This window comes from Ursus americanus, chromosome 14 (assembly GCF_024610735.1).
Source record: "Ursus americanus isolate L20-20 chromosome 14, mUrsAme1.1.p, whole genome shotgun sequence".
In the NCBI taxonomy this organism is placed as follows: Eukaryota; Metazoa; Chordata; class Mammalia; order Carnivora; family Ursidae; genus Ursus; species Ursus americanus.
In genome coordinates, this window is record NC_142140.1 from 59,679,478 (window position 1) to 59,705,405 (window position 25,928).

General features: G+C 64.1%; 3 protein-coding genes across 8 annotated transcripts in view; 2 read left to right on the forward strand and 1 right to left on the reverse strand.

The window, feature by feature from the left end:
* SBNO2 (strawberry notch homolog 2) overlaps positions 1–11,643 on the forward strand; it is a 48,983-nt gene extending 37,340 nt beyond the window's left edge. For both annotated transcript variants that reach the window (XM_045800199.2, XM_087867458.1), the window contains 21 exons: positions 1,064–1,181; positions 1,280–1,385; positions 1,735–1,888; positions 2,764–2,940; positions 3,478–3,575; positions 4,270–4,352; positions 5,415–5,606; positions 5,864–6,033; positions 6,607–6,738; positions 7,001–7,136; positions 7,218–7,330; positions 7,424–7,495; positions 7,591–7,699; positions 7,906–7,980; positions 8,080–8,223; positions 9,150–9,244; positions 9,332–9,424; positions 9,548–9,679; positions 9,878–9,954; positions 10,151–10,341; positions 10,422–11,643. In XM_045800199.2, coding sequence (XP_045656155.2) covers positions 1,064–1,181; positions 1,280–1,385; positions 1,735–1,888; positions 2,764–2,940; positions 3,478–3,575; positions 4,270–4,352; positions 5,415–5,606; positions 5,864–6,033; positions 6,607–6,738; positions 7,001–7,136; positions 7,218–7,330; positions 7,424–7,495; positions 7,591–7,699; positions 7,906–7,980; positions 8,080–8,223; positions 9,150–9,244; positions 9,332–9,424; positions 9,548–9,679; positions 9,878–9,954; positions 10,151–10,341; positions 10,422–10,903 — 2,949 coding nt within the window. In that variant the 3' untranslated portion in view covers positions 10,904–11,643. The remainder of the gene's footprint in view (positions 1–1,063; positions 1,182–1,279; positions 1,386–1,734; positions 1,889–2,763; positions 2,941–3,477; positions 3,576–4,269; positions 4,353–5,414; positions 5,607–5,863; positions 6,034–6,606; positions 6,739–7,000; positions 7,137–7,217; positions 7,331–7,423; positions 7,496–7,590; positions 7,700–7,905; positions 7,981–8,079; positions 8,224–9,149; positions 9,245–9,331; positions 9,425–9,547; positions 9,680–9,877; positions 9,955–10,150; positions 10,342–10,421) is intronic.
* Positions 11,644–13,001: 1,358 nt separating this feature from the next.
* GPX4 (glutathione peroxidase 4) lies at positions 13,002–15,366 on the reverse strand. Of its 2 annotated transcripts, none has more exons than XM_045800238.2 (7): positions 15,215–15,366; positions 14,226–14,320; positions 13,998–14,142; positions 13,766–13,917; positions 13,627–13,651; positions 13,325–13,384; positions 13,002–13,244 (listed from the first exon to the last, which is right to left on the reverse strand). In XM_045800238.2, the coding sequence occupies exons 1-7, from the start codon at positions 15,296–15,298 to the stop codon at positions 13,212–13,214; spliced, it is 594 nt and encodes a 197-aa protein (XP_045656194.1). In that variant the 5' UTR covers positions 15,299–15,366; the 3' UTR covers positions 13,002–13,211. The 2 variants fall into 2 exon arrangements, with proteins under 2 accessions (XP_045656194.1, XP_087723585.1); XM_087867459.1 differs by lacking the exon at positions 15,215–15,366 and adding an exon at positions 14,608–14,844.
* Positions 15,367–19,581: 4,215 nt separating this feature from the next.
* On the forward strand, positions 19,582–25,073 carry POLR2E (RNA polymerase II, I and III subunit E). 4 transcript variants are annotated; one of them, XM_045800235.2, is made up of 8 exons: positions 19,582–19,740; positions 20,794–20,968; positions 22,770–22,885; positions 23,477–23,557; positions 24,042–24,100; positions 24,210–24,288; positions 24,404–24,507; positions 24,697–25,073. In XM_045800235.2, exons 1-7 carry the CDS (start codon positions 19,684–19,686, stop codon positions 24,467–24,469), a joined length of 633 nt encoding a protein of 210 aa, XP_045656191.1. In that variant the 5' UTR covers positions 19,582–19,683; the 3' UTR covers positions 24,470–24,507; positions 24,697–25,073. The 4 variants fall into 4 exon arrangements, with proteins under 4 accessions (XP_045656191.1, XP_045656192.1, XP_045656189.1 ...); XM_045800236.2 differs by having other exon boundaries at positions 24,404–24,484; positions 24,620–25,073; XM_045800233.2 differs by having other exon boundaries at positions 24,404–24,484.
* The last annotated feature ends 855 nt before the right edge of the window (positions 25,074–25,928 follow it).

Sequence of the window (25,928 nt, forward strand, 5' to 3'; positions counted from 1 at the left end):
GGTGTGCATGGCCGTCTCTGCACTGCTGGTGGTGCTTGCTGAAGGGTTCTGGGGGCATCTTCCAGGGCCCTGTCCCCAGAGGTGGTCCCGTGTGTACCTTGGCACATCACCTTTCTCCTGCCTGAGCCCAGGCATGTTTGTCGTCACCATGTGTCATGCCGCCGTGTCCTGTCTCAAGGACGTGGCGGTGGTTTCCGGCCTCCCTGTTATAAACAGCTCTGAGTGATCCGGCCCAGCCAGCGTGCCCCATCACCCCTTCTCACTTTCCTGGGCCCGTTCCGGAAGTGGGGTGACTGCCCCCCAGGCCTCCCGGCACTCTCCAAAATTCTCTCTCGCTCCTGGTCCCAGTCACAGATCAGAAAAGGGATGTTGGCATGGGCAAGTCCACTGGTGTACTTGTGGCCAGATCCTTGCTGTCCCACAGAACAGCTCCCACATGCCAGAAGGGACCCGAGGCCTCTCACCCGGCCTGGGGCAAATGACAGCATGCGGAACACACCCCCTCCCCTCCCCGCTAGCGCTCTGCCTAAGGGCTGTGTGCTCGCCTCTGCGCCCCTGCTTCTCAGTCATGTGTTGGCAGATCCTCCCGTGAACTTGACACGCACACCATCCGTATGTGCGCACACATGTGTGCAGACGCGCCCCTTGCTTTTAAAATAGGTTCATGATCTGTACGCCTGCCGGGAAGCTGCTTCCCGCACTTCTGTCTCCATGCTATAGTCTGTTTGCTCGGGATCTTCAGTGTGCGTGGGAAGTGACACAGAGCCCCAGCACCTCCCCAGCTCCCCTGGGGGTCAGCTGCGGCCAGGATGCCTGCCTGCTCCCAGCCCGCCCCTCTTCCTTAGAGACCCCGTTTCTCTGTGCTCATTGGGGTGCACTCCTTAATGTCTTCACCGAGCCGTCACACGTCAGGTGTCCGTCAGCAGTGGTGGGGGGCCTACAGGCTGTTTCCCACTCTCCCTGAAGGCCACCAGGCACCTTGCTGAGGTCCCCCTGGGGCATCAGGCCAGGGCCTCTGGGGCTGCCTGCCTTCCGGAACAGTCCTTAACCCTGCCCGCACCAGATTGTGTTTGATGAGTGCCACAAAGCCAAGAATGCCAGCTCTACGAAGATGGGCAAGGCTGTCCTGGACCTGCAGAACAAGCTGCCCCTGGCCAGGGTGGTCTACGCCAGCGCCACAGGTGGGCACGCGGCGGGAGGGGGGTCAGCATTTGGCCCTCGGGTCATTTCTGGGGCTGCACCCCAGGCCCTGGCCAGCTGACGGCGGCCCCCCACTCAGGTGCCTCTGAGCCCCGGAACATGATCTACATGAGCCGCCTGGGCATCTGGGGCGACGGCACCCCCTTCCGGACCTTCGAGGAGTTTCTGCACGCCATCGAGAAGAGGTGGGTGCCTTTCCCTGCCCAAGACGGGGGCTGGCGAGGGACCCGCAGAGGGCACTGCTCCGCGCACACCAGGGCCTGACGTCCGGCCCGCCGGCCCCACATCCTGGCCCACACCAGAGCCGTCTCGCTCTTCTCTGCCTGGTGTTTGCCATCGCTCTCGGGGAAGGAGCCCCTCCCGCCCTTCCTCGGCTCGGGCAGATCAAGACCACGGGGCCTTTGCACATGCTCCCTCTGCTCTCTGTGCCCTTGGCCCTTCCTCAGCCTCAGCTCCTGCTGTCGGCCCCTCCCGGAGCCACTCTTGCTGAGTGGGACCCAGCCTGTGACCGGGTGGCCCTGTGTGTGTCCGCAGGGGCGTGGGCGCCATGGAGATCGTGGCGATGGATATGAAAGTCAGCGGTATGTACATCGCCCGCCAGCTCAGCTTCTCAGGCGTCACCTTCCGCATCGAGGAGATCCCGCTGGCCCCAGCCTTTGAGCGCGTCTACAACCGCGCAGCCCTGCTGGTAAGCTGGGTGGCCAGGGGTCTCTGGGGGCACGGACACATGTGCGCTTCCCTGCAGAGTTATGCTCCCGTCACCTTCAGCATCTGTCCTCAAAGGGGCACGGGCATTTGTCGGTTTACAGAAAGGAGGAAGCAGCGGCGGGTCTCTGCCTGGAGACCAGCGTCGTGACCGTGTGGGGAGCTCCTCTATGGCGGGGATACTGTGGGCATGGAAGCAGGCCCCCAGCGAGCCTCCCCACCACGTTGGGAGCTTGTTGTTCGCAGAGCTCGGGGCTGGTTTCAGCGTCCACATCTCTGTGCCTGTGGCTTGGCCTCCTCTTTGTTGCCATTCCTGCATGTGGGGGGGGCTCCCTTGTTGTCACTGTCCGTTCCCCTACGTGGGACAAGCCCTGAGCGTCAGCCCTGACAGTGCTGTAGATGATTTTCTTAGTTCAGACCAAAGGAGGGCCATCTCCCCACTCCCCACTGGTCATTCTCTGCCCTGGTCCCACCCCCTCGATGCCGCGAGCACCCCCGTTGTGAAGGCTCCAGTTGTCCCCAGATGTGGCCCCGTGTCCCTGGGGCAGCAGCGCCCCAGGTGAGATGCCCCATCTGTAGTATCAAGGGCCCAGGGGCTGCTGGCAGATGGCGGTCACTGCAGGTGTCCCCACCCCTTTCTGAAAGCACCGTCCGCTCCCGTGCCCAGTGACTGTGCCACTGTCACCGCGGCTTCGCGGTATCACAGTTCGGTTTGTGAACGTCTCTCGGCGGTGCCTCTGTGTTGCTCAGCTTCTGACCCCCCCACCCCGGGCCGCGAATTCCAGCCGGTGGGGGCTGGCGGTCCTGGGGGGAGCCGTTTAGCGGCAGCAGCAGCCTGAGCTGGGCATGTCGTTGCAGTGGGCCGAGGCCCTGGGCGTGTTCCAGCAGGCAGCCGACTGGATTGGCCTCGAGTCTCGCAAGTCCCTGTGGGGTCAGTTCTGGTCGGCCCACCAGCGTTTCTTCAAGTATCTCTGCGTTGCGGCCAAGGTGCACCGGCTGGTGGAGCTGGCCCGGGAGGAGCTGGCCCGGGACAAGGTGAGCTAGGGACGCGGCGGCTGGACCTGCAGGCCTGCCGGGACGCTCTGCCCCGTCTTCTCCAGAGCTTCACGGTTCCACCGGGACCCCCGCACCCTGGTGTGGCTGGGCTGAGCCTGTGAGGACAGGGTGTGGTGATGCTGAGGCCCAGAAGGTTCTGGTCCTGCCTGGCCCAGCTCCCCTGAAGCAGGTGACAGGCATGGTCTTGCCCCTGGTTCTCCATGTCCAGGCAGGACTGGAGAGTCCCCAGAAAGAACTGGGCAGGAGCCAGGGCAGAGAATAAGGGAGAGGGTTCAGGAGGGCCGAGGACAGCTGTCCACTGCCATATGGAGTTCTAGGGTAGATCTGGGTGTGCTGGGGGCCTGGTGGCCAGCTGGACAGAAGGGGCAGAAAGAGAAACTGAGGCCAACTCCAGGTTTCTGACCACCAGGGGTTGGGCTTGGAAGCCTGGGGCCCTCTAGGGCCACGCTCCAGGGATGGCTGTTGGGGGTCCCAGAGCCCAGCTCACCCCTGCTTTCCCATCCCCACCCCCGCAAGTGTGTGGTCATCGGGCTGCAGTCCACGGGCGAGGCTCGGACCCGGGAGGTGCTAGACGAGAAGGATGGGCAGCTCGACTGCTTCGTCTCCGCTGCTGAGTGAGTGATGCTGACAGCCAGGGTGGGTGGTACAGCCACTCCTGGGACGGTCCACCCCACAGCCCCCCCACGTGACAGCCGTGTCTTGTGACCCTAGCCGTGGGAGCCTAGGTGTGCATCTGCTCAGACAGCAGCCCCAGCCCCCAGCGACTGTTGGCCATGTTCCAGTTTCAAAACCAGAAAAGATTGGCCATGGGTGACCCCAGGGCTCAGAGGGTGCTGGCAGAGGGACCCGGCATCTCAGCACGAGGCTTTCAGGTGCCCACCCCTTACAGTGGGCATGGCACTGTTTCAGGGACTGCATACGTGTTGGGGGGTCCCTGAAGCAGCAGGCCTCCCTCCCCCAGGGCAGGGAAGGCCTCCCGGGCCCAGCATCCATCAGAGGTGGTTCACCTGGGCAGGCAGAGCCCTGAGCCCTTGATGGCTAGGAGGAGGGAGCCCCACCCAGGCCCCTGCCCCATGCTCAGGCCTTCCCAGTAAAACTGCGCCCCTGCAGCCTCGGACCTTCAGACCCCGGACCCTCCACGCCCCCCTGCAGTCCTCACAACTGCCTCCCTGCCCCCACCTGCCCTCTCTGAACCCTGGGCACTGGGCGCCCCCCCCCGCAGAGTTAGCCCCCACATGGGCCCAGGGTCTTCCGCTGGACAGCATGACCCTCCTTGTAGTGGGAATAAATTCTGCTTCTTGTTTTCAGGGGTGTCTTTCTGTCACTCATTCAGAAGCACTTTCCTTCAACCAAAAGAAAGCGAGAGAGAGGCGCAGGCAGTAAGAGAAAACGTAAGCCCCCCACCACCAGCCTCTGACCCCTGACCCCTGACCCACGCACAGCCTGGCTTGTGATGCTGCCAGGTTTCTGTCCTGGCCTGGCTCCTGTCTGAGCAGCCGTCCGTCTCTGCTGCTTGCTGCATAGCCTTCGGGGGGAGGCGGGTGTCTGTCTGTCAGCAGGCCTGACTCATGACGCCTACCCCATCTGTCCGGGGGGGACAGGCACAGAGGCAGCTCAGCACAGCTTCCTGAGAGAGAGACCCGGGCGGGCAACAGCCTCCAGGCTGCACTGCGTGCCTAGGAGACACGGATCCCAGCAGGGCCCCAAACCTTTCCTCAGCTGCCAAGTTAGCAAGAGACAAGAAGCCGGTGCTGCAGGGTGGTGTGCTTAGCTCGTCCTCGGGCAGCAGCACCCCGTGGCCTCCAGCATCACCCTCAGATGGGGATGGGGTGGGGGGGCAGCTTAAGACTCTGGGGCACAGCCTCACTCACCCTCGGCGGCAGCCAGCCCTGCGGCTGAACCGTGCCGGCTGCCTGGGCTGCAATGGGGCTCGTGAGCAGCATCCCAGGACGGGGAGGTTACCCTCCTTCCGGCGGAGGCTGAGCGTCCGCTCATCGTGGGAAGTGAGGGCAGGCAACTCACCTGAGGTCACACAGCCAGACCTGGGGGACAGAGTCCCCCTCTCGCCTCCCGGGACCGGCCTATGGGGCGTCCCGGACTGTGGCAGAGCACATAAGGTGCCCGGACCACCATCCTCCTGGGACCTGCACACGTCCTCTGGCCAGCCCACGCAGGCTTGCCCTGAGGTCAGGCGTGCGGCCTCCCCCAGCACCGACCGAGGATAAGCTGAAGTGTCAGGAAACCGGATGGGGATGTGAGAGCTGTCCCTTGACACCATGCCCTGGCCCAGCAAGACCTAGGAGAGCAGCCCAAAGCCGGACGGGCCACTAGTGTCCCCGCACGTGCACCTGGCCCCGATGGCCCCCTTCCCCACGTGGGGAGTCACCGTGAGCCAGGCCCCTCAGGAGGGAGGAGCGGGCCGGGCCTCAGTGAGCCTGGTTCTCCGTGTGCAGGGAGGCCGCGGGGCCGCGGGGCCAAGGCGCCCAGGCTGGCGTGCGAGGCGTCAGGCGTGATCCGCATCAGTGACGACAGCAGCACAGAATCGGACGCCGGCCTGGACAGCGACTTCCACTCCTCCCCCGAGTCCGTGCTGGATGACGACGTGGTCATCTTGGACGCCATCGGGCTACCGGCCGATGACCGTGGTGAGGCCCGAAGCCTAGCATTTGCCCCTTTACAGATGGGGGAGACGGGCTCAGAGAGCCGTCAGGGCTGTGCTGCTGGTCAGAGGCAGAGCGGGTTCATGCCAGCAGTCTGGGATGAGGGAGAACGTTCTGGACCCCTCCCCCTCCCGTGCACTGGCTGTGCCCCATCCCCCAGGAACCCCCTTCTTGTCCACTGCTGTGAGCAGGGCTGTGGGCAGGTGGGCTGGTTGGTACCCCCTGACCCTCTGGCCCTGCAGGGCTCCTGTGCCCCCTGCAGCGGGACCCACACGGCCCCGGCGTCCTGGAGCGTGTCGAGCGGCTAAAGCAGGACCTGCTGGCCAAGGTGCGGGTGCTGGGCCGGGAGCTGCCTGTCAACACTCTGGATGAGCTCATCGACCAGCTTGGGGGCCCAGAGCGAGTGGCTGAGGTGAGCTCCTTGGGGATGCAGGCTCTGAGGCCCCCTGGTGGCTACTCCGAGTCCCCACCCAGCACAGTGAGGTGGGCTTGGGGCGGGGGGGACCCAAGGCCCGGCATCCATTGTCCAGCCCACAGGCTGGCGCAGCTGGCGGAGGACTCTCCTCCCTCGGCCATGAACGCCCGTCTCCCTGTTCCCCAGCCCAGCTCTGCACCCACCTTCCCCACACACCCTCATGTGCCCCTGGGCCTCTGAGGGTGCTCTTGAGTCCCCGTGTTCTCCCACCTGCACGACCATACCCTTTCCTGGGTTGTGCTGTGGTGACGACAACCCAGGTCTGTTTTTGCCCCAGGCAGCTGTTTCACAATAGAAGACGTAGGGTGGAGTGAAAATCCTGCTGTCTGCCCGTGGGCAGCTGGGGCCCTGGGGCGGAGGCTGAGTCCTGGCTCAGGGTCCGCAGCCCCACCAACACACACACTCAGGAGCACCAGGGGCACAGGTGGGGAGGCAGGGAAACAGGCAGGCAGGGACCAGCCGGTTCATGGCCTCACCAGCTGACTGCCATTCCCTCTCCCCGAACCCCAGATGACAGGCAGGAAGGGCCGCGTGGTGTCCAGGCCCGATGGGACAGTGGCCTTCGAGTCTCGGGCAGAGCAAGGCCTCTCCATCGACCACGTGAACCTCAGGGAGAAGGAGCGTTTCATGAGTGGGGAGAAGGTGGGGACCGTGGAGGTGGAGCCTGGGGGACCCAGGGAATAGGCTGTCAACAGGTATCCCCCCAGTGTCGGGGGGAGCCTGTGAAGACCCTGGGGGCCCTGCCCCAGGACCACAGAGCACTGCACGTGTGTGTGTGTTTGTGACTGAGAGCATGTGTGAGTGTGTGTGCGTGTGCATATGGGCCTGTGCGGGTCACCGAGTGAGCCCCGGCGGTCCGGGCGAAGCGTGCAGGGCACGGACTGTCCCATCCACATCCCCCCAGCTCGTGGCCATCATCTCCGAGGCCTCCAGCTCCGGCATCTCCCTCCAAGCTGACCGCCGTGTCCAGAACCAGCGGCGCCGGGTCCATATGACGCTCGAGCTGCCCTGGAGCGCCGACCGTGCTATCCAGCAGTTCGGTGAGCCCAAGCCCAGGACGCCCTGCCCCGGGCCGCCCCGCCCTCCACCGCTGGTCCCTGGGAGCCCTCCTCTGCTTTCAGGCCGGACGCACAGGTCCAACCAGGTCTCTGCGCCCGAGTACGTCTTCCTCATCTCGGAGCTGGCCGGGGAGCGCAGGTTTGCCTCCATCGTTGCCAAGCGGCTGGAGAGCCTGGTGAGTGGGCGGGGGGGTGCCCCAAGGAAGGGCTGCAGAGGGACGCCGGGCCGGGTGGGGGCAGCTCACGACGGCCTTCCCCATCCCGGGCAGGGGGCTCTGACCCATGGGGACCGCCGCGCCACTGAGTCCCGCGACCTGAGCAAGTACAACTTTGAGAACAAGGTACCTGGGGAGGAGCGGGGGCGGCAGAGGGGGTGTCCCCTGCCCAGGCCCAGCCTCTGACCCAGGCCCTCCGACCCCCTCACCCCTCCACTCAGTACGGCGCCCGGGCCCTCAGCTGTGTCCTCACCACCATCCTGAGCCAGACTGAGAACAAGGTGCCACTGCCCCAGGGCTACCCCGGAGGAGATGCTGCCTTTTTCCGGGGTGAGCTGGGGGCGAGCAAGGGTCTCTGGGGTGGGGCAGCTTGGCCCTGAGCTGTTTGGGGCACTGGGATTGGCAGACGGGATTTGTGTCCGAAGTCTCCTCCCGCACACACTTAGCAAGGGGGCACCGGCGGCAAGGAGGACCCCGGGCTGGCTGGGGAGGGGCCGGCAGGGAGCAGCACACATTCGAGGTCCTCCCTTCCACAGACATGAAGCAGGGCCTGCTGTCCGTCGGCATCGGTGGGCGCGAGTCCAGGTCTGGCTGTCTGGATGTGGAGAAGGGTGAGTCCTGTACGCAGCCGCCCAGCGGGAAGGCCCGCACACCTCCCAAGCAAGGCCCCCTCGTGACACAGCCTGAGCCCCTCCCCACCTGCCCAGCAGACTGCTCCATCACCAAGTTCCTGAACCGCATCCTGGGGCTGGAGGTGCACAAGCAGAACGCGCTGTTCCAGTACTTCTCGGACACCTTCGACCACCTCATCGAGATGGACAAGAAGGAGGGCAAATACGACATGGGCATCCTGGGTGAGGGCCACAGCGGGGGCAGCGCAGGGGATGGCCCCTGCAGTATTGTGCCTGCCCCAGCGCCACTCTCCTATCAGACGGAGAGACTGAGGCCATGCCCGGGCAGCCCCCACCCCCATAGGCCACCAGGAGGGCCTTGCAGGTGCAGGACTTGGGGCACCATGAAGACTCCAGGGAGAGGGGGCGCTATTGTGCTGTCCTGTGCTTGGGGAACCACAGGGTCCCCTTCTCGGGTGTCCCCCAAGGACTGGAGAGTTTTATTTAGATGCGAGGCACGTACTGGCATGCTTAGTGTGATGGTGGTAAGCCCAGCACGTTTGCTGTCATTGCCCCACAAGCCAGGCCCTCACCAAGAACAACGGGCCGAGAGGCTACAGACCCTCCTGAAAGAGGCCAGTGTCAGTATTTTCAGGTTTGGGGGGCAGTGTCTGAGTGTTCAGCTTGGCCCTGGTAGTGAAAGCACACACTATTGGGAAATAAATGGCCGTGGCCATGTGCCGATAAAACTTTATTCATCAAATCAGTGGCAGGTGTAGTTTGCTGACTGTACATGACCACCCCACAAAGCCACGCAGAGCAGGCTGTGTGCTGTCTGTAGTCGCACCAAGTGTCAGTGTCCAGCAGGTTCGGGGGGGTGGGTGTTGGACCCCAGCCACCCACCACTGGAGGGGCCGCTTGCCATCCAGGGCGCTGGGTGGGGTTGGCTCCAGCCCATCTCTGCGGGGGGAACCCTCCACTGTGCTCCCTGTGGGCCTCTCTGGCTATACCTAAGAACCTGGGATTCCTAGCCCCGTAGAGCCCAGAGCCTGGAGCCTACTGAGCCACACAGGGCCTGGCCCCACGGAGCCAGGACCCTCCAGTTTGGGGGGGGGGGGGGCAGGCGGGAGGGTCTCACCCCTGCGCGCCTCTCCACGTCCTCTGCACAGACCTGGCTCCGGGCATCGATGAGATCTATGAGGAGAGCCAGCAGGTTTTCCTGGCCCCTGGGCACCCCCAGGACGGGCAGGTGGTCTTCTACAAGGTGAGGAGACACAGACCCGCCCAGCAGGTCCAGGCCTGGCCCCAGCGCCAGGCCCCCCGCGTGCTCTAAGCCCATGTGCTCTTGCAGATCAGCGTGGACCGCGGCCTGAAGTGGGACGAGGCTTACGCCAGGTCGCTGGAGCTGACGGGCACCCATGATGGCTTCTACCTCTCTTACAAGGTGGGCGGCTGGGCCGCTGCACGGCCCCTGGGGGCAAGACCCCAGTGGGGGGCGGGGCAAGGGCGGGGGAGGGAGGGCAGCAGCCCCCACCTGCCCGCCTCATGCGCACGCCCGCCTGCCCAGGTTCGGGGCAACAAGCTAAGCTGCCTGCTGGCCGAGCAGAACCGCGGCAAGCACTTCACAGTGTACAAGCCTAACGTGGGCCGGCAGAGCCAGCTGGAGACGTTCGACAGCCTGTGCCGGAAGTTCCGCCGGGTACCGTGGGGCTCACGGGGAGTGGGGCTGATGGACTGGGGTGCCGCCCGGGGCGTAGGGGCGCCTGTTCCTCCGGTCGCGCCTGACGGGCCCTCCCGTGCCGTTCCGCTGGCTGCCAGGAGCCGGCGGAGCAGGCCTGGGGCGCCCTGCACGGGGGGCACGGCCGTGCAGGTGGCTCACGAGGCTGCGTGTCCCCAGGTGACGGCGGAGGAAGCCCGGGAGCACTGGGAAAACAGCTACGCCTTCTCGCTGACGCACTGCAGCCACACTGCCTGGTGAGGGCCGGGGGACGGGGCGGGCCCTCTCTGCAAAGCAGCCGGACGCTGGGGGGGGGGAGGGGCACGCGGTCCCTACAGACCGCGCATGGCTGCAGGGGGGGCGTGCCCAGGACCCCGCGGGGGCCGGGGGGCGGGGAGCGCGGAGGGGCGGCGGCGCTTCGCCCTGAGCCTGGCCTCCCCTGCCCGCGCGCAGGAACCGCCACTGCCGGCTGGTGCAGGAGGGCAAGGACTGCACGCAGGGCCTGCGGCTGCGTCACCACTACATGCTATGCGGGGCCCTGCTGCGCGTGTGGGGCCGCATCGCCGCCGTCATGGCCGACGTCACCAGCAGCAGCTACCTGCAGATCGTGCGCCTCAAGACCAAGGACAAGAAGAAGCAAGTCGGTGAGCGCGCGGGCACAACGGGGGGTGGGGGGGCGGTGGGCACCGCCTCGGGGGCCCTGACGCTCCGTCCCGGCCCCCAGGCATCAAGATCCCCGAGGGCTGCGTGCGCCGCGTGCTGCAGGAGCTGCAGCTCATGGATGCAGACGTCAAGCGCAAGAACGCGCGCGGCCGGGGCTTCCCCGCGCCACTGCCCGCCCTGCGCCCGCTTGCGCTGCCCTGCGGCCCCGGCGAGGTCCTGGACCTCACGTACAGCCCGCCGGCCCAGGCCTTCCCGCCGCCCTCGCCTTTTGCCTTCCCGCCCCCGCCCCCGGACCCCGCGCCCGCCCCCAGTGGCCTGCTGCTGGGCGCCCCGGACACGGCCGCGGACCCCGCCGCCCTGGTGCACCAGGGCCGCGACATCAACTTCAAGGAGGTGTTGGAGGACATGCTGCGCTCCCTCAACGCTGGGCCGCCCACCGGTCCCCCCGGGCCAGGCGCAGGGGCAGCAGGGGCGCCCAGTGGGGGCGGGGGCCCCGAGCGGCAGAGCGTCATTCAGTTCGGCCCCCCCTTTCCAAACTCCTAGGCCCGGCAGGCAACCGGAGCCAGTGTCCGAGAGGAAGCTTAGTTATTTGCAATACGCGCCGTGTCCACAGGGACTCAGTCTTCTCTCCTACTCACGTGGGGGCTGAGCGAGGCCAGGCTCCCCTGCGGACTACCAGGGAGGGGGGCTGCGGTGCCCCTCCTCCAGTTCCGGAGGCCTCCACTGCAGTGCCTTCCCTGCCGGCGGCCGGGCAGACCCCTCCAGATGCTGCCCGCCCTTCCGGGCTCTCCGAGGCAGTGCAGGTCCCACTCAGGATGACTCGGGGTCTAGACTCGGAGTCTAGGCTCGGGCAGGGCCTAAGGGTGGGGGGCCCACCCTTCCTGTGCCTCTGTCCTCTGCTGCCCCCCAGGGCTAGGCAGGGGCTCCCCAAACCACCTCACCCCACCCACCTTACAGGGCCTGGTCTGATCGGAAGCCCTGAAATCCACAAAACTGGGTGGCCCCAAGAGCTGGAAACTCAGGAAACCCCAGGTGCTCAGGGCCCTGCCTTCACTGGGGGGCTCCATGGGACAGACCCCCCCCCCCATTTAATATATGCAATTCTTCCCCACTCTCTTTGCTCCCTAAATTATTGCCCGGCCACCTCTCCCAGGCCCCAGAATCTGCCGTGGAGCTGGCGGTGTGGACGGGCCCCCTGGTTTCTATGTGTATTTATAATGAATTCAAGTGTACATATGTAAAGAGATCTTTTTTAAATATATGTGCCTTTTCACTACTTCCCAGATTGTCTGCTTCTCTAGCCTGCAGAGATGGGGGGGGAGCTGCAAGTCTCCTCCAGGAGCCTTTAGCAGATGCCTGCAGTGACCCCGCGCAGGGGCGGTCAAGGTGGCTGTGGCCTGTGAAGAACAGCCAGGGTGGGTGAGACCAGCCCACTCTTCTTCCAGACCCATGTGAGGCCAAGGCCTGTGTAGAGGCCGCGGGCCAGGCTGAAGAAGACAGGTCCCTGCCCCAGGGGCCATTGCCTACTGTCATTCTGTCACCAGCGTGGCAGGCCAGCCCATGGTGTCTTGGGCCAAAAGCTGGCCGTCTCCTGCCTGCTAGAGACACAAACCCCACTGGGGACACTCACGGTGGTGCTCTGAGACCAGTTCCTCTGATCACTGGTGTGCACAGTTGTGGCCCCTGCTTTGGTTTTTTCCCCAAGGTTGCCCCTGGCACATGGGGAAGCCCAGGAGCAGGAGGGCCCAAGAGCTGGGCTCTTCCTGGAAGCCACAGGAAGCATACTGGGGTCTGGCCCTGAAGTTAGAAGGGCCTGACCAGCCAGAATGTGAACCAGTGAGGAGCCAGGAGGCCCCAGGGGAAGCAGCTTAGGGTGGCTGGGGTTGCTCTCAACCTGGTTATTCCAGTCCTCCAGCCCTGTTCCTCTGCTGCTGACCCTTACTGGAGATACTGGAAATTGGGGGGGAAGGGGGGGCAGGCTCAGCCACCCTCCAACTGTGCCATCCCCCTAGGCCCCCAGAACAGGGACAGGTGTCCATCCGAAGGACCCTCCTGGCCTCAGGCCATTCCCCACCCCTCCTGGGGCAAGAGGGCTGTAGACAACACCCCCCTGCCTCCACCAGATGAGGCCCCATGGGCGGGCCTGGATGCCCCGGCTCGATGTCCAACAACGAGGCCAGTGTGCCCGGCGTGGCTCTGTGCCCAGTCCAGCGTGGCCTGATGCTCAGCCCCAGGTGCCTGGCTCCCCCAGTGGTTAGAGCCCCAAGGCCCAGGCCCCCTGACAGTCCCCTCTAGGCGCTGGGGAAGACGGGCCCCAAGCGTGCCCCTAACAGCTGCCAACCCCACCCTGGGCTGGGAGAGACGGCAGTAATTCCTATTATCTCCTCCTGGGTCAGCAGTGCTTGTGCTCGCTGGGTGGGGCTGCTCGGATTAGTGGTGGGGCTGCTCGGATCAGCAGTGGGGCCGCAGGGCAGACACGGCCCTCGGAGCCCAGAGCGCTCAGGAACTCCCAGAGCGCTCAGGAACTCCCGAAAGCCTGAGGAGCTCCCAGGACCTGCCCCTGAACCAGAAGGGGCCCGGGCAAAAGGCTCCCCCACCTGCCCCCCAACCCCACCCCAAGGACGCAGGAGCACGTGGCAGGCCAATTTGTATGTTTTATTCCCACAAGATAACCAGGGGTGGGGGCGCCAAGCCTCGAGCCGGGCCTGAGGAACCTTCCTCCGGCGGGGGAATGCACGCCGGGTTCTCGGGTCTGCCCCACCAGTGGGCTGGTTTTCAGGCAGACCGTCATGGGTGCCGGGTGGAAGGCTCCGAGGGGCAGGGGCCGTGGAGAGGGCGCATACTTGTGGAGCTAGAGGTAGCAGGGCAAGTCCTTCTCTATTACCTGTGGGAGGAAAAGGGGGGTCAGGGGTGGCCTCTCCCCTTGGCCCCCACCCCTAGCGGGCTCAGTGGAAAGGCACCTACCAGGGGCTCTTCCATGGGACCATACCGCTTCACCACACAGCCGTTCTTGTCAATGAGGAACTGCCGAGAAAGGCCGTGTCAAAACGGGGAAACCATGGGTCAGGGGGATGCTGCCAGGGGGGCTGGGGGCGAGCAAGCAGCCCCCCACCTACTGCCCCATTTGGGGCAGGGCTGGAGCACCTTGGGGCAGGGCACTGAGCTATGGCTGAGTGGACAGGGGCCCCGGGGCAGGAGCTGGCCCTGGACACAGTCCTGGCCTGTCCCACCCCACCCCCACCCCCCAACTCCCAGCCTCCCCTTACCTTGGTGAAGTTCCATTTGATGGCACTACAAAAGCAATGTGAAGTCATAAGGAATGAATGCTGTGGCGAAGCAAGCAACACCCCCCCCAACCCCGTCCCCCCCTTCCCTCTCCTCTCCCCTCCCCACGCGCCCACTCACTTTCCCAGGATGCCCCTCCCCTTGGGCTGGACTTTCATCCACTTCCACAGCGGGTGAGCATCGTCCCCATTCACACAGATCTTGCTGTACATATCGAATTTGACATTATAGCCAGCAGCGAACTCCTTGATCTCCGCATTACTCCCTGGCTCCTGTAGCAAGCAGGGGTGTGGGGGTGAGTGAGGAGTCCTGCACTCCCGTTGGCCCCCTTCCCCCACACCCGGACACGCACCTGCCGCCCGAACTGGTTGCAAGGGAAGGCCAGGATCCGTAAACCGCACTCAGCATATCGGGCGTGCAGGTCGACAAGCTGAGTATAGTTTACGTCTGTTTTGCCTCATTGCGAGGCCACATTGGTGACGATGCACACGAAGCCCCTGGAGGCGAGATGGGGCAGTCAGGCCAGGTCAGGGCCGCCAACCTTTCCCCTGCCTCTCCCACCGGGCACTTAGGTACCCACCGGTACTTGTCCAGGTTAACCATGCGTCCATCGATGTCCTTGGCGGAGAACTCGTGCATGGACTGAGCACAGCGCCAGTCGTCTCGGGACGCACACTGCAAGACAAGGGCGCATGAGCGGCGTGGGGACCTCGGGGCGCGGAGCCGGAGCCCCACTGCCACCTGGCCCACTCGCCCGGCCCGGGGTCCCCAGAGGAAGGGCTCCCAGGCGGATCCAGGCCGAGAAAACCAAGTCCCCGGGGCAAGGAAAAACTGAGGACTCCTCCTCAAGGGCGCACGCCCTTTGCGCAAGAGCGCACGACTGAGAGAAGACACTGAGGCCGAGAGAGGGCTTGGGACCGCGCCAGGCGCCCCGGCGGCGGGGGTGGGGGCCCCGCGCGCACCGGGTCTGGGCAGTCGGCGCTACAGCCGCTTTCCCAGGTCGCGAGCTCCGCCTGCCCTGGACTCTCGAGACGGGACTCCTCCCGCCGGGGGCGCGCCCTCTTGCGCCCGCAAGCCCCAGCCTTCCGCCGCCGGGGGACTCGGCGCCGCCGCCGCCGCCGCCTGCCCGGCAACCGGCGCCGCTGCCCGCGGCGACCCGGGGAGCCGGCGGCCGCGCGGCGCATGCCCGACCGCCTCCGGCCGCGCCTGTGCCCACCGAGGGCCGCGCCCGGGGGACAAAAAAGGCCGGTAGCCAGGGCGCCCGGCCGCCCGTCTGTGACGCCACCAAGCAGGGCCCCGGGGCCGCGCAGGGCGGGGGAGGGGCGGGGACGCCCCGCAGCGTGTGACCCGGGGCTTCCGGCCCACCCGGCACCCTCCGCTCGCCGGGCCCCGGCCGGGGACGCCAGCGTCCGAGGGCGCCCAGTCCCCCGCGGCCTCGCGCGGCCCGGAGGCGCCCAACGGGGGCCCCGGCCGCCCAAGCGCTGCTCCCGAACGGCCCCCGCCCGAGCCCACCGCGGCCCCGCGCGCCCGCCCAACGGCCTGTCGGCCCGCCGCCGGCGCCGCGCTCACCATGGTGCTGGCCAGACCGGGCGCAGCCAGCGTCCCGCACAGCAGCGCCGGCTTCAGCAGGCGGCACAGGCGGCTGAGGTTCATCGCGGCGGCGGGGGCGCCGGAGGCAGCGGCTCCTCCCCTCGCCGAGCCGACCAATGGACGCGCGCCGGCGCCCCTCTCCTCCCCGCCCTAGGCCACGCCCATCAGCTCCCTCATTGGTCGGACGCGCGGGAGGGGCGGACCCATGGTGACGCCAGCCAATAGGAGGGCGGGGCCGGGGAAAGCGGCTGCGCTGCGGTGGGCGACTGCGCATGCTCGCCGGCGGGCGGGCTGCGGAGTCTACGCAGGCGGTCGGTTGGTGGGTTTTGGACAGTTATCCGGGTGGTTGACCGCAGCACCGCGGGTTGCCCGACAACTTGAGATACTACTGGAAACCCGTGGTGGGGGGCTCGAACTCGCAGAAAAACCGCCCCAGCTCTTTGAACACTGGAGGTTTTCTTTTAAAAGTTAATAAAGTCACACGGGGTCGGACTCCGGCTCACTCGCGACCGTGGTGTCGCCGCGGGGGCGTCTCGCCCGGCCCGTGGGCCCAGAGAAGGCCGGAGGCCACCCCGCGGCGAGCGCCCGCCGTTAGAAGGGGCACGTGAGCCGGGGACCACTAAGCAGGTGACCGTTAGCGGGCCCCGGCGGCCGCGAGGACGCGCAGGTGTGAGCCGGGCAGGTGTGTGCGGGCAGGAGCGGCCCACGGTGCACGACCGTCTGCACGCGGGGCGGGAGTGCTCGACCTCTGGGCTTAGGACTTGTTTTCACTCCGGTTCTGGCATTTGGCCAGGGCGGTGCAGAAAACACACCCGCCCACTCTTGGGAGTCCAGAAATGCCTCGGCGGGCTGGGCTGCCCCCACTCCCAGCAGAGACTGGACTTTGACCTGTGCCGCAATCAGCCTCTTGCCCCCTCTCCGACCCTCCCTGGACCGTCGCTGCAGAGGCCTTGGGGGCAGGACTGTCTGGGCTTGGCTCACTTGGGGGGGCCAGTGAGACCCCTTCTCTGCCTCCGACACAGGCCTGCCCAAGTGCTGGCCAAGTTTGGTGGTAAAGGCAGCGGAATGGGGTAACCCATTCCAGGGTCCACTTCCCCATTTCTTGTCTTGCACAACCCTCAGCACAGGGTGTCCTACCTCCAGCCCCGCTGGCTACCAGAGGCCCACTTGTCAGGGGCACCTCTGGAGGGGAGCCCCCATTCTCTCTGCTGGGCAGACTCATTTCTCAAAAAGCACCCGGTCCCCCTCTACTGCTGCCTCCCTGGAACAATGTGGGGGTGCATGGCTGTGTTGTCTGAATCATGGAACTGTGCACGGGCCTTGCCAGCTTCTCTGGGTCCCAAGGCCCACCTGCTCCCATGAGCCCTTCCTTTCTCCTCTCTCTTCCTGTGGAACAGCAAGACTATCTAAAGGCCACAGCCGTTGCTGTATCCACCTGCCACCCATACCTGGGCCCTCTCGGGGGACCATCCAGGCCAGCCCTCCTTGGACCCAGCCTCCTCCCGGACCCAGGTCCAACAATCCTGCCTAGTCCCCTTACTCAGATTTGCGCATTCGGGCAACCTAGACAGATGCCATTTCTCCCATCTTAAGATCTGCTCCTAGCCCTCTCCGCCTTTGGCCCCCTCTCCCCTTGGCATCCGCGTCCCCATCTCTAACTCCTTTCCTCCCCTAATCCCACCTGGCTGGGCGCCCTCCTGATCTGCCCCCTTCAGGGTCTCCGACAGTGTGTGCTCAGCTCAGCCCCTGCCTGATCTTCAGGTCTGCTCAGACTCGCTGTTTGGTGACCTTGTTGATGGCTCTCCCTCCTCCTCCTCCAGACACCTTCTTCACCCCGTTGGAGGCCACCTGGCCCCTCCCGCTGCTCTTTATTCTGCTCAGGAGAGGTCCTGTAACGCTGCTGGCAGCTGGTGCTGCAATCCTGAGCCAGGTCCTCTGTGAAGTGGGTGTTGTCCTTGCTTCTGTTCCACAAGGCAGGGGGAAGGGAGGCATTAGGCAGAAAAAAGGTTGAGTAACGTGCCTTGGTTCACGTGGCTACCACTGGCCGCAGCCTCAGGGTCTGTGCCCTCCCCTCCTCTTGGCAAGGTTTCCAATCTGTTTGGTGACCTCATCCAGGCTCCAATCTCCAGTGACTCCCACATGTCTGTCTCCACTTGGACCTTGCCTGGGATTCCAGACTAATACCCCATTGTCTCCTCGACATTTCTACTTGGGGCGACAGGAACCTTTCTTTCTCTCTTTCAATTTTATTTTCTTAAAGATTTTATTTATTTATCTGACAGAGAGATAGAGCCAGAGAGCACAAGCGGAGGGAATGGCAGAGGGAGAGGGACAAGCAGGCTCCCCTCTGAGCAGGGAGCCAGATGTGGGACTCGATCCCAGGCCCCTGGGATCAAGACCTGAGCCGAAGGCAGATGCTTAACCGTCTGAGCCACCCAGGCGCCCTCTTTCTTTCAATTTTAATTTTTATTTTTTTAAAGATTTTTTATTTATTTAAGAGAAAGTGAGAGACTGAGAGAGAGAACACGAGTGGGGGGAAGAGCAGAGGGAGAGGGAGAAGCAGACTCCCCACTGAGCAGGGAGCCTGACACTGCTAAGCCACCCAGGCGCCCCAATTTTAATTTAATTTTAAAGTAATCTCTATGCCCAAGGTAGGGTTGGAACTCATGCTTCATCAACTGAGCCAGCCAGGCGCTACTGGAGCCCATTCTTTTCTTTTTTTAAAAAAATTATTTATTAGAGGGGCGCCTGGGTGGCTCAGTTGTTAAGCGTCTGCCTTCGGCTCAGGGCGTGATCCCGGAGTCCCGGGATCGAGTCCCACATCGGGCTCCTCCGCTGGGAGCCTGCTTCTCCCTCTCCCACTCCCCCTGCTTGTGTTCCCTCTCTCGCTGGCTGTCTCTCTGTCAAATAAATAAATGAAATCTTTAAAAAATTATTTATTAGAAAGTGCATGAACGAGTCAGGGGAGGTGCAGCGGGAGAGGGAGAGAGAAAATCCCCAGCAGACTCCCCACTGAGCTGGGAGCACAACTCAAGGCTCAATTCCATGACCCTGAGACCATGACTTTAGCTGAAATCAAGAGTCAGAAGCCTAACCAACTGAGCCACCCAGGCACCCCTCCCCAGGCCCTTTCTTATCTGCCGCCTACACCTGTTTCTCCCTGGTCTGCTGGTCCTGGCAGCTCTGTTCCTCCTCCCTCTCTGTCTCTCTCTTCTCCGCATCCTGTCCACCGGCAAATCCTGTGAGGTCCACCTTCAAAACACCAGGAGCCCGCCCTCTGCTCACCCCCACCCTATCTGTGGCCTGTCCTCTCCCTGGTCTCTCTGCAGAAATGCTGACAGTGGCTGAAAAAAAAAAAACCCAGCCTTTTCAACCCAACCAACAAGGCCTCCTAGGGTTTGCCCCACTACACCCTCTAACCTCCTCTCCTTCCCCTCCCCGCACATGGCTCCTTGCTGCCAGCACACCAGGCAAAGTGCAGCCTCAGGGCCTTTGCACACGATGTGCCCTCTGCCCTATACACCTTTCTTCAGACATTGCCACAGCTTCCTCCCTCTCCTTGGGCCTTTCCCTGACCTTCCTGTTTGAAACTGAAAATCTCCCATCTCGCTTAGCTCCCATCTTCCATAGCACTGTCACCTTCTAATGTCGTTGTTGTGCTCAGGGTTTCTATTGTGTCTCCCTGGACTGTGAGGGGGGCTTGGTCTGTTTTGTTCACCCGCTCTGGGAATGTATCTCCGAGTGAGAAGTCCCTGGCGGCCTCCAATGGGGCGAGCGCTGGGCGGGGAGAAGGGCGGACACGCAGTCGGGGTTGGGGCTGCGGAATATGCGGGCAGAGACTTGCTCTCAGGAGATAGGACAGGGGGGACACAAAGGTGGGAGCACTTCCTGAGCCCAGGAGCCGTGCCAGAAACTCCGTCCCTTTAGAGGCTTAGTCCTCTGAAACGGGGACACTTAATTTCCACTGTACAGAAGGGAAAACTGAGGCTCATGGGCATTAAGCTGGACGCGGCCCACAGCAGTTGGATGAATATTTATGAAGGGTCTGCTAAGTTGCCCGCCCGTCTCTGGTAGAGAGGCGAGCGACCGCTGAGCCCGTCCGAGCCTCAGTTTCCCCGCTCACACCTCGCCTCTGCCTCTCGGGAGCCTCTGATGGGAGCTGAGCGGAAACCACAACTCCCGAGAGGCGCCGCGGCCAAGGCCACGCGAGAACTGCCGGGGCGAGAGTGGGCGGTTCCGTTCGCTCGGCTCTCGCGCAGCCAACCGGCGCCCTCGGAAGGCCCGGGCTGCCCTCGGCGCTGCCGCCCCCGAAGGTCTCTGGAGTCAGGCGTTCGCTGTCGACAGCCCCGCACGGGGCGGGGCGGGGGCTTGACCGGGGCTCGGCGCAGGCGCAGTCAGCGCGGGTCCTGCCGCGGGCTCAGGCGCGTTGACTGAAAGCGGCGGCGGCCATGGACGACGAGGAGGAGACGTATCGGCTGTGGAAGATCCGCAAGACCATCATGCAGGTGCGCCTGCGTGGCTGACGCGGGGAGGGCGGGCCTCGCCGCGCCGGGCGAGCCGGGCACGCGGCGGCTCGGGAGGGCGGAGCGGACGGGTCGGGAGGGGAGCCCGGCGGCCCCGGGGAGCGTCTCGGTCGAGCGGGAGGGAGGAGGCGGCAGACCCGCGTCCTTCCGCCCGGCCGTGCTCCCGAGGGGCTTCAGCTGTCCTCCGCGTGCCTGACACACAGCCCCAGAGCCGGGGGCGTGGGCGGAGCCCTGCCGCTCAGCCGGCCTGACCTGCCGTCTGGGGGTCTCCCCGTCCGGCGGCTGCTTCCCGGCCACCAGCTTTGAGTTACTCGGGCCGATCAGGACGACTAATAGCAGCAAGCTGGCTGAGCATCCGCTGCGTGCCACGCGGTTTAACCGCCCCGTGGGAGGGGACTCAAATCCTGCCGGGACTAAACCCAGGCAGCGGCTTGCAGCGTCTCTTTATCACTTTGCAAAGTTAGTGTAAGAGAGGCACCAAAACAGCTGTGCCTGTGGCTGACAGCGCCGGGGGCCCCGGGGGCTCTACGCCGAGAATCGGGCCAGGGGTCTCCTGGGGGAAGAGGGGTGGGCGCGGGGCTGAGCAGCAGCTCTGACCTCCCCTTTCTCCCTCTGGGTCCTCTTCGATCTGCCCCCTCGAAGAACCTTGACTTCTGAGTACTGGCTCGCAGCCTTTGTCCCGTTTCCCAACCAGAGTCTGCCCTGGCCTGCCCCCCAGCGCCCCTCCCACCCTGCTGCTTCCATGTGCCCCAGACCCCAGGGCCATAGCTCTGCCCCTGCTTCCCAATCACGGCCTGTCCCCGAAGCTCAGGATAAGATGACAACACGTGCATGACAGCTGGCTCTGTGCAGGAGCTCTCTTGGGGTGTGTCCTGGTCTTTGTCCTTACTTGCCCCTTCCTCTCTGACCTCTACATGCACCTGTCACACCAGGCCCTAAAAACCTGTGTCATTCTCCGTAGTGGCCTCATCCGACTTGAGCTCTTCCCGCCATCCCTCCTCTGCCCTGAGCTCACCTAGCTAGTTTTCTCTGCAGCTGTGTCACGACCGTGGCTACCTGGTGACCCAGGATGAGCTGGACCAGACACTGGAAGAGTTCAAGGCCCAGTTTGGGGACAAGCCGAGTGAGGGGCGGCCACGGCGCACAGACCTCACAGTGCTGGTGGCCCACAACGACGACCCCACTGACCAGATGTTCGTCTTCTTCCCAGGTGAGGGCCTTGCCGGTCCTGGTGGCTGTGTGTCTCCTAGGGATCACGGTTCTAGTAGAGCCATTCAAGGGCCTTCTCAGGGGTCAGCTCATAGCAGCTGCTTGCTGGGTGACCCAGTGTCTACACCTACCCTTTTATTCTGCCCAGTCTGGGAAGAAAGCTCCCCCTCCCCACTGAGGACGAGGCCATTGACCTCTGACTTGTCTGAGCACTTTTTCTGGTTCCTCCCTGTTTCTTCCTTGATGGTTTTCTCTGTCTAGCAGGATTATCACAGGCCTCCCCAGTGGGCCCGTAGTCCCTTCCTGACGTCAGACTCACCTGTGTCCTCTCTGACCCCACCTGACAGCCCGCCTTCCACTCCCGTGCTTCCCATTCCCCACAGCTCCTTCCTGTGCTGCTGCAGGGTTGTCGCCCTGTCCTGGGCCTGGTCCACCCCCTCAGCACACTCTTTCCTCCTTGCTCTGCCTGCTCAGCGTCCATCTGTCATCCTTGGAGACCGAGTTCGGGTGCCTCCTCTTCCAGGAGCCCTTCAAAGCCCCAGGTTGAGCGAAGAGCCCACCATGGGTGTCCCAGGACCCCTGTGCTTCTCTGTCTTGGCCCCTACTGCACTGAGGCAGCCTGATTGTAAAGCCCATAAAGGTTGGGAGGCCGTGTGTGTGGTGAGCACCCTGGGGGCCCAAGCCCCTGCCTAGAATCAAGGGTTAGAAAACATTGCAGGATGGACCCCGCCGGTACTTTTACAAAAAGCGCCCCCATGTGTGAGGCGTGTTTACCGGAAGGCTTGCTGCCTAATCATGTGACTCCCCGTGGAGCTCTCAGCCTCCTCGGAACCTGCCTGGTGGCAGGGCCTTTCCCGGAGTTGGACAGGGGGTGTCGTGTTCACGAACGGGCCCCAGGACAGGACTGAGTTTCCCACCGTGTTAGTCCACGCGGACTGCTGTAACAGAGCCCCGCAGACGGGCCTCTTCAGCAGCACTCTGATCCCCTCCCCGTGCTGGAGGCAGGATGTCTGAGACCAGGGTGTCGGCAGGGCTGGGTCCCCTGAGGCCTCGCTCCCGGCAGCCTGACAGCCGTCTCCATGTCCTCATGGGGTCGTCCCTCTGCATCTCTGTGTCCTCACATCTTCTTAGAGGGCTGCCGGTTTTCCCGCTAAGGTCTACCCTAACGACTTTGTTTAGATTGAACCATCTCTTTAAAGACTTTGTTCTTGAGTACAGTCACATTCGAGGTACTAGGGGTTAGGACTCTAACACAAGGATTTTGGGGGACTCTGCCCCTGATGCTGCCTGTCAGGTGAGTGAGGGTCTGAGGAGATGTGCTGCGTGCACAGGAAGTCCTGCCTGGGAGCCCCGCACACGTCCTGGCGCTTGCTGACCTTCCGCTGGCTCTGAGGATCCGGCAGGTCTTGCTGTGCAGGGATGGGACTGTCGTCCCTCATGTCAGCTGACCATGTCCCTCTGGACACGCAGCCACCTCGGAGCCTGGACCAGGCAAACCGCTTCATCTGGGAGGTTCGCAGACCTCGGAGCCACTGAGGCACTACACCGTATGGACTCCCAGATCCTCGTTCCAGAGAGGGACCCGTTAGGTGGGGAGATGCAGGCCACCTTTCAGCTCCCCAGGAGATGTGGAGGAGAACCCACACCCTGGTTCCTGTTGGGCTCATGGGGAAACAGGCCCCAGAGAGAAGGGCCTGTTCCCGAGCGGCACTGGGACCCCTTGGCGAGGTAGAGCTAGGACGCAGGGACCCCCAGGGAAGAGGGGCCCTTGCAGTGTAGACCACCATGTGTTCTGTTCCCAGAGGAGCCGAAAGTGGGGATCAAGACTATCAAGGTGTACTGCCAGCGGATGCAGGAGGAGAATATCACCCGGGCCCTCATCGTGGTGCAGCAGGGCATGACCCCCTCCGCCAAGCAGGTGGGCCTGTGTGTGGTCCCCCTCCCCGGGCCCTGCTGACAGTCCTCACCCAGGGTGGGCATGCTGCCCGCCAGCCCCTGGTGGTGTCAGCCCCGTGTGCTGATGGGGCCTCGGGAGCTTGGGATCTGAGAAGGAGCGGCTTTCCTCCTTGGGCCTCCCAAAGCCAGCCCAGCATTGTCGTGGCTGATGCCCGCTAAGGAGAGAAGCCAGAACGGGGACGTGGCCCGTGTGGGTGCCCGTGTCCCTGAGTGGAGGTTGGTGTTTGGGATTGGTGGGCCAGCAAGCAGTCTTGTCCCTGTGCAGAGTTCTCACCGCCCCACTAGCACAGGGACATCCGAGGGAGCATTTTGTCAGATGTGACTGTTTGTGACACCAGGCTGAGGCCTTGGAACTGTGTCGGGGCAGGTGGGCCCTTCCTCCTCGAGAAGTCTCGCTGACCAGTAGTGGGATTTCCTGATTGTGACGCATGGCACCTACTGAGGTGTGAGAATAAACCCCCTTTGGCTGCCCGCCTGCCGTCAGCCTCTGGGGAAGAAATGGGTGGCGTCGTCCTGGCCCTTGGCTGTGTGTGAGGGTCGGCGTCTCTTCCAGTCTCTGGTTGACATGGCCCCCAAGTACATCCTGGAGCAGTTTCTGCAGCAGGAGCTACTCATTAACATCACGGAGCATGAGGTAGGGGCCTGAGTGTGAGGGCTGCTTAGGGATGGCAGAGATGTGGCCCCCGCCAGAGCGTAAGAGGGTTGTGGGGACACGTCCAGGTGCCAGCGCTCCCCGTTCTGGGGGAGAAGGTCTGCTGAAGGAAGCAGAGCAGGGGTCTCCGAGTGTGGCCCTGGGTGGGAAGCAGCAGCATCACCTGGGAACCTGCCAGGAGTCAGGAAGCTGGGGGGCGAGGTGGGGGATGGAATCTGTTTTCCCAGGAGTCCCAGTGTCCCCAGATTGTGCCCCACGGCCCATCTGCATGAGCTGCAGGCTCTAGCCCCCATCCACATGTGGAGTCAGGAGCAAGGTGGGATTGTAGCCAGGACCTCTGTGATGTCCCTGGGCGCCCGGGTGGATGGTTCACGCCAAGGAAACAGGCCACGCTGCTCCCCTGTTGCACACGGGGGCACAGCGGGGTCTCTTGCACCCACGGAGACTCGGCTTTTCCTCTTGGCAGCTGGTCCCAGAGCACGTCGTCATGACCAAGGAGGAGGTGACAGAGCTGCTGGCCCGGTAGTATCCTTTTGCCCCCCGCCCTGGGCCCGTCTCCTCCCCTCCCACCCGCACGCCCCCACTCCCACCCCAGCCAGCGGAGCCTGGCTTTTTCCCTGACTGAGCTTCTCAGTAAACTGCGAGAGAACCAGCTGCCCAGGATCCAGGCCGGAGACCCAGTGGCACGCTACTTCGGGATAAAGCGAGGGCAGGTGAGGAGATCCACCCCAGCCCCCTTTAGAGCCGGGGCCGCCGTCACGCTGTCCTCACGCGGGCGCAGGGCCTGCTGTGCGGCCCCACGCCAGCCCTGCTCTCTCATGCCCACAGGTGGTGAAGATCATCCGGCCCAGCGAGACCGCGGGCAGATACATCACCTACCGGCTGGTGCAGTAGCCGCCCGGCTCGCGGGTGAGACGCGGCTCGTGGCTGGGGTGCGCGCTGTGGCCGCAGGGCCTGCGGGGTGTGGGGGCGGGACTCTCCCTGTTGGGTGCAGGAAGGGCCCGTCCGTCCCAGGAGTGAGCCCCGTCTTCCTGTCCCCCCCAGTCCTCTGTGTCACCTCCCCGGGGGGGGCTTGGAGGCAACCCCACTTCCCGTTCATCTGGTCTCGCCTCACACAACAGACGTGACACGTGGTCGTCCTTCCTTCCCTCTCCCGCCCTGCGGCCTGGAGACAGATGGGGCTGTGGCCACCCCACCCCCCAGGGACTGTACCACTGCTGCTCTGGACCCCGGGGTGGCCTCATCTGGATGCCAAGCCCCACCCTGGACCCTGCATAAGCGTGCCTCCGGAAGGGACAGGACGCCACAGGGAGGCCCGCGGCAGCTGGTGACCCACAGCAGTCCTGGCTCAAGTGTCTGGCCAGCCCCCACCACGGTGCTGTCGCCGGGCCCCACCAGGGTGGCCCCGAGGCTGGCTGTGAGCACACCCGGGGCCACAGGGAGGGAGTTGCTATTTGATGCCAGGTGTTTTAAAAATTAAACGTATTTGAGTAAATAACTGGCCCGTGTGGAGACGCAAGGCGGAATGGCAGGTTTGCAGCGAGTGGCCGCGCTCGAGGCTCTAGCCCCAGGCCCGCCCCCTCGTTCTGCGGCACCTGCTCCCCCTCCCCCCAGGGTGGCCACGTCCAGGCACATCCCCGTCCAGAGCCTGTGGTGGGGCGGGCAGCGTGGGGCAGGGCGGCGCTGCTAGTTGCTCTCGGCTCTCCTGGTGCTTTTCTTGCATCGAAGTTTGTGGTCAGGTTGCCCAGTTTCCCCGTTAGCGTCTGATTTCAGGAGGGCTTCCTGGCGTGGGTTAGAAGGTTTGCTCTTCTTTTTCTTCTGAGAACTGCGTTGTTGAGATCGAGTTCACGTGCCACGGCGTGTTCGCAGCACACCGCTCAGTGGCTTTTAAGTCCCGTCACTGTTAGAACTTGTCATCAGCTCAAAAACAGTCCCGTCCCCCTCAGTCCTCCCCCCCACTCCCCCCTCCCCCTGCCCCACGAGCCCCCTTCCCGTCCGTGGAGGAACCTGTTCTGGACGTGTCACGCACATGGACTCACACGCCGTGGGGCCTTCTGTGTCTGGTTCCCTCCCTGAGCGTCGTGGGCTCGGGGTCTGTCTCCGGGCAGCGCGTGTGGGCGCCGTGCTCCTGCTGGCGGCCGAGTGTCGCTCCTGTGCGTGGGGGGACACGCTGTGTGTTATCTGTCCAGCGGCGGACACACACGCTGCTTACCCATTCAGCCTCCAGCAGACACCACGTCCGTCCGTGCTTGTCAGTGATTGGTGAATGATGCCGTGGGCGTTCGTGTCCGAGTTTTGCGTGGATGTGTGTTTTCGGTTTTTCTGGGCGCGTATGTAGCCATAGACTTGCTGG

What these genes read in the sequence shown, in the direction of transcription:
- POLR2E (XM_045800235.2), top strand. Translation starts at nt 19,684, where the DNA reads ATGGACGACGAGGAGGAGACGTATCGGCTGTGGAAGATCCGCAAGACC. An exon ending in GATGTTCGTCTTCTTCCCAG is followed by an intron (nt 20,969 to 22,769) that starts GTGAGGGCCTTG and finishes TTCTGTTCCCAG; the next exon opens with AGGAGCCGAAAGTGGGGATC. An exon ending in TTAACATCACGGAGCATGAG is followed by an intron (nt 23,558 to 24,041) that starts GTAGGGGCCTGA and finishes TCCTCTTGGCAG; the next exon opens with CTGGTCCCAGAGCACGTCGT.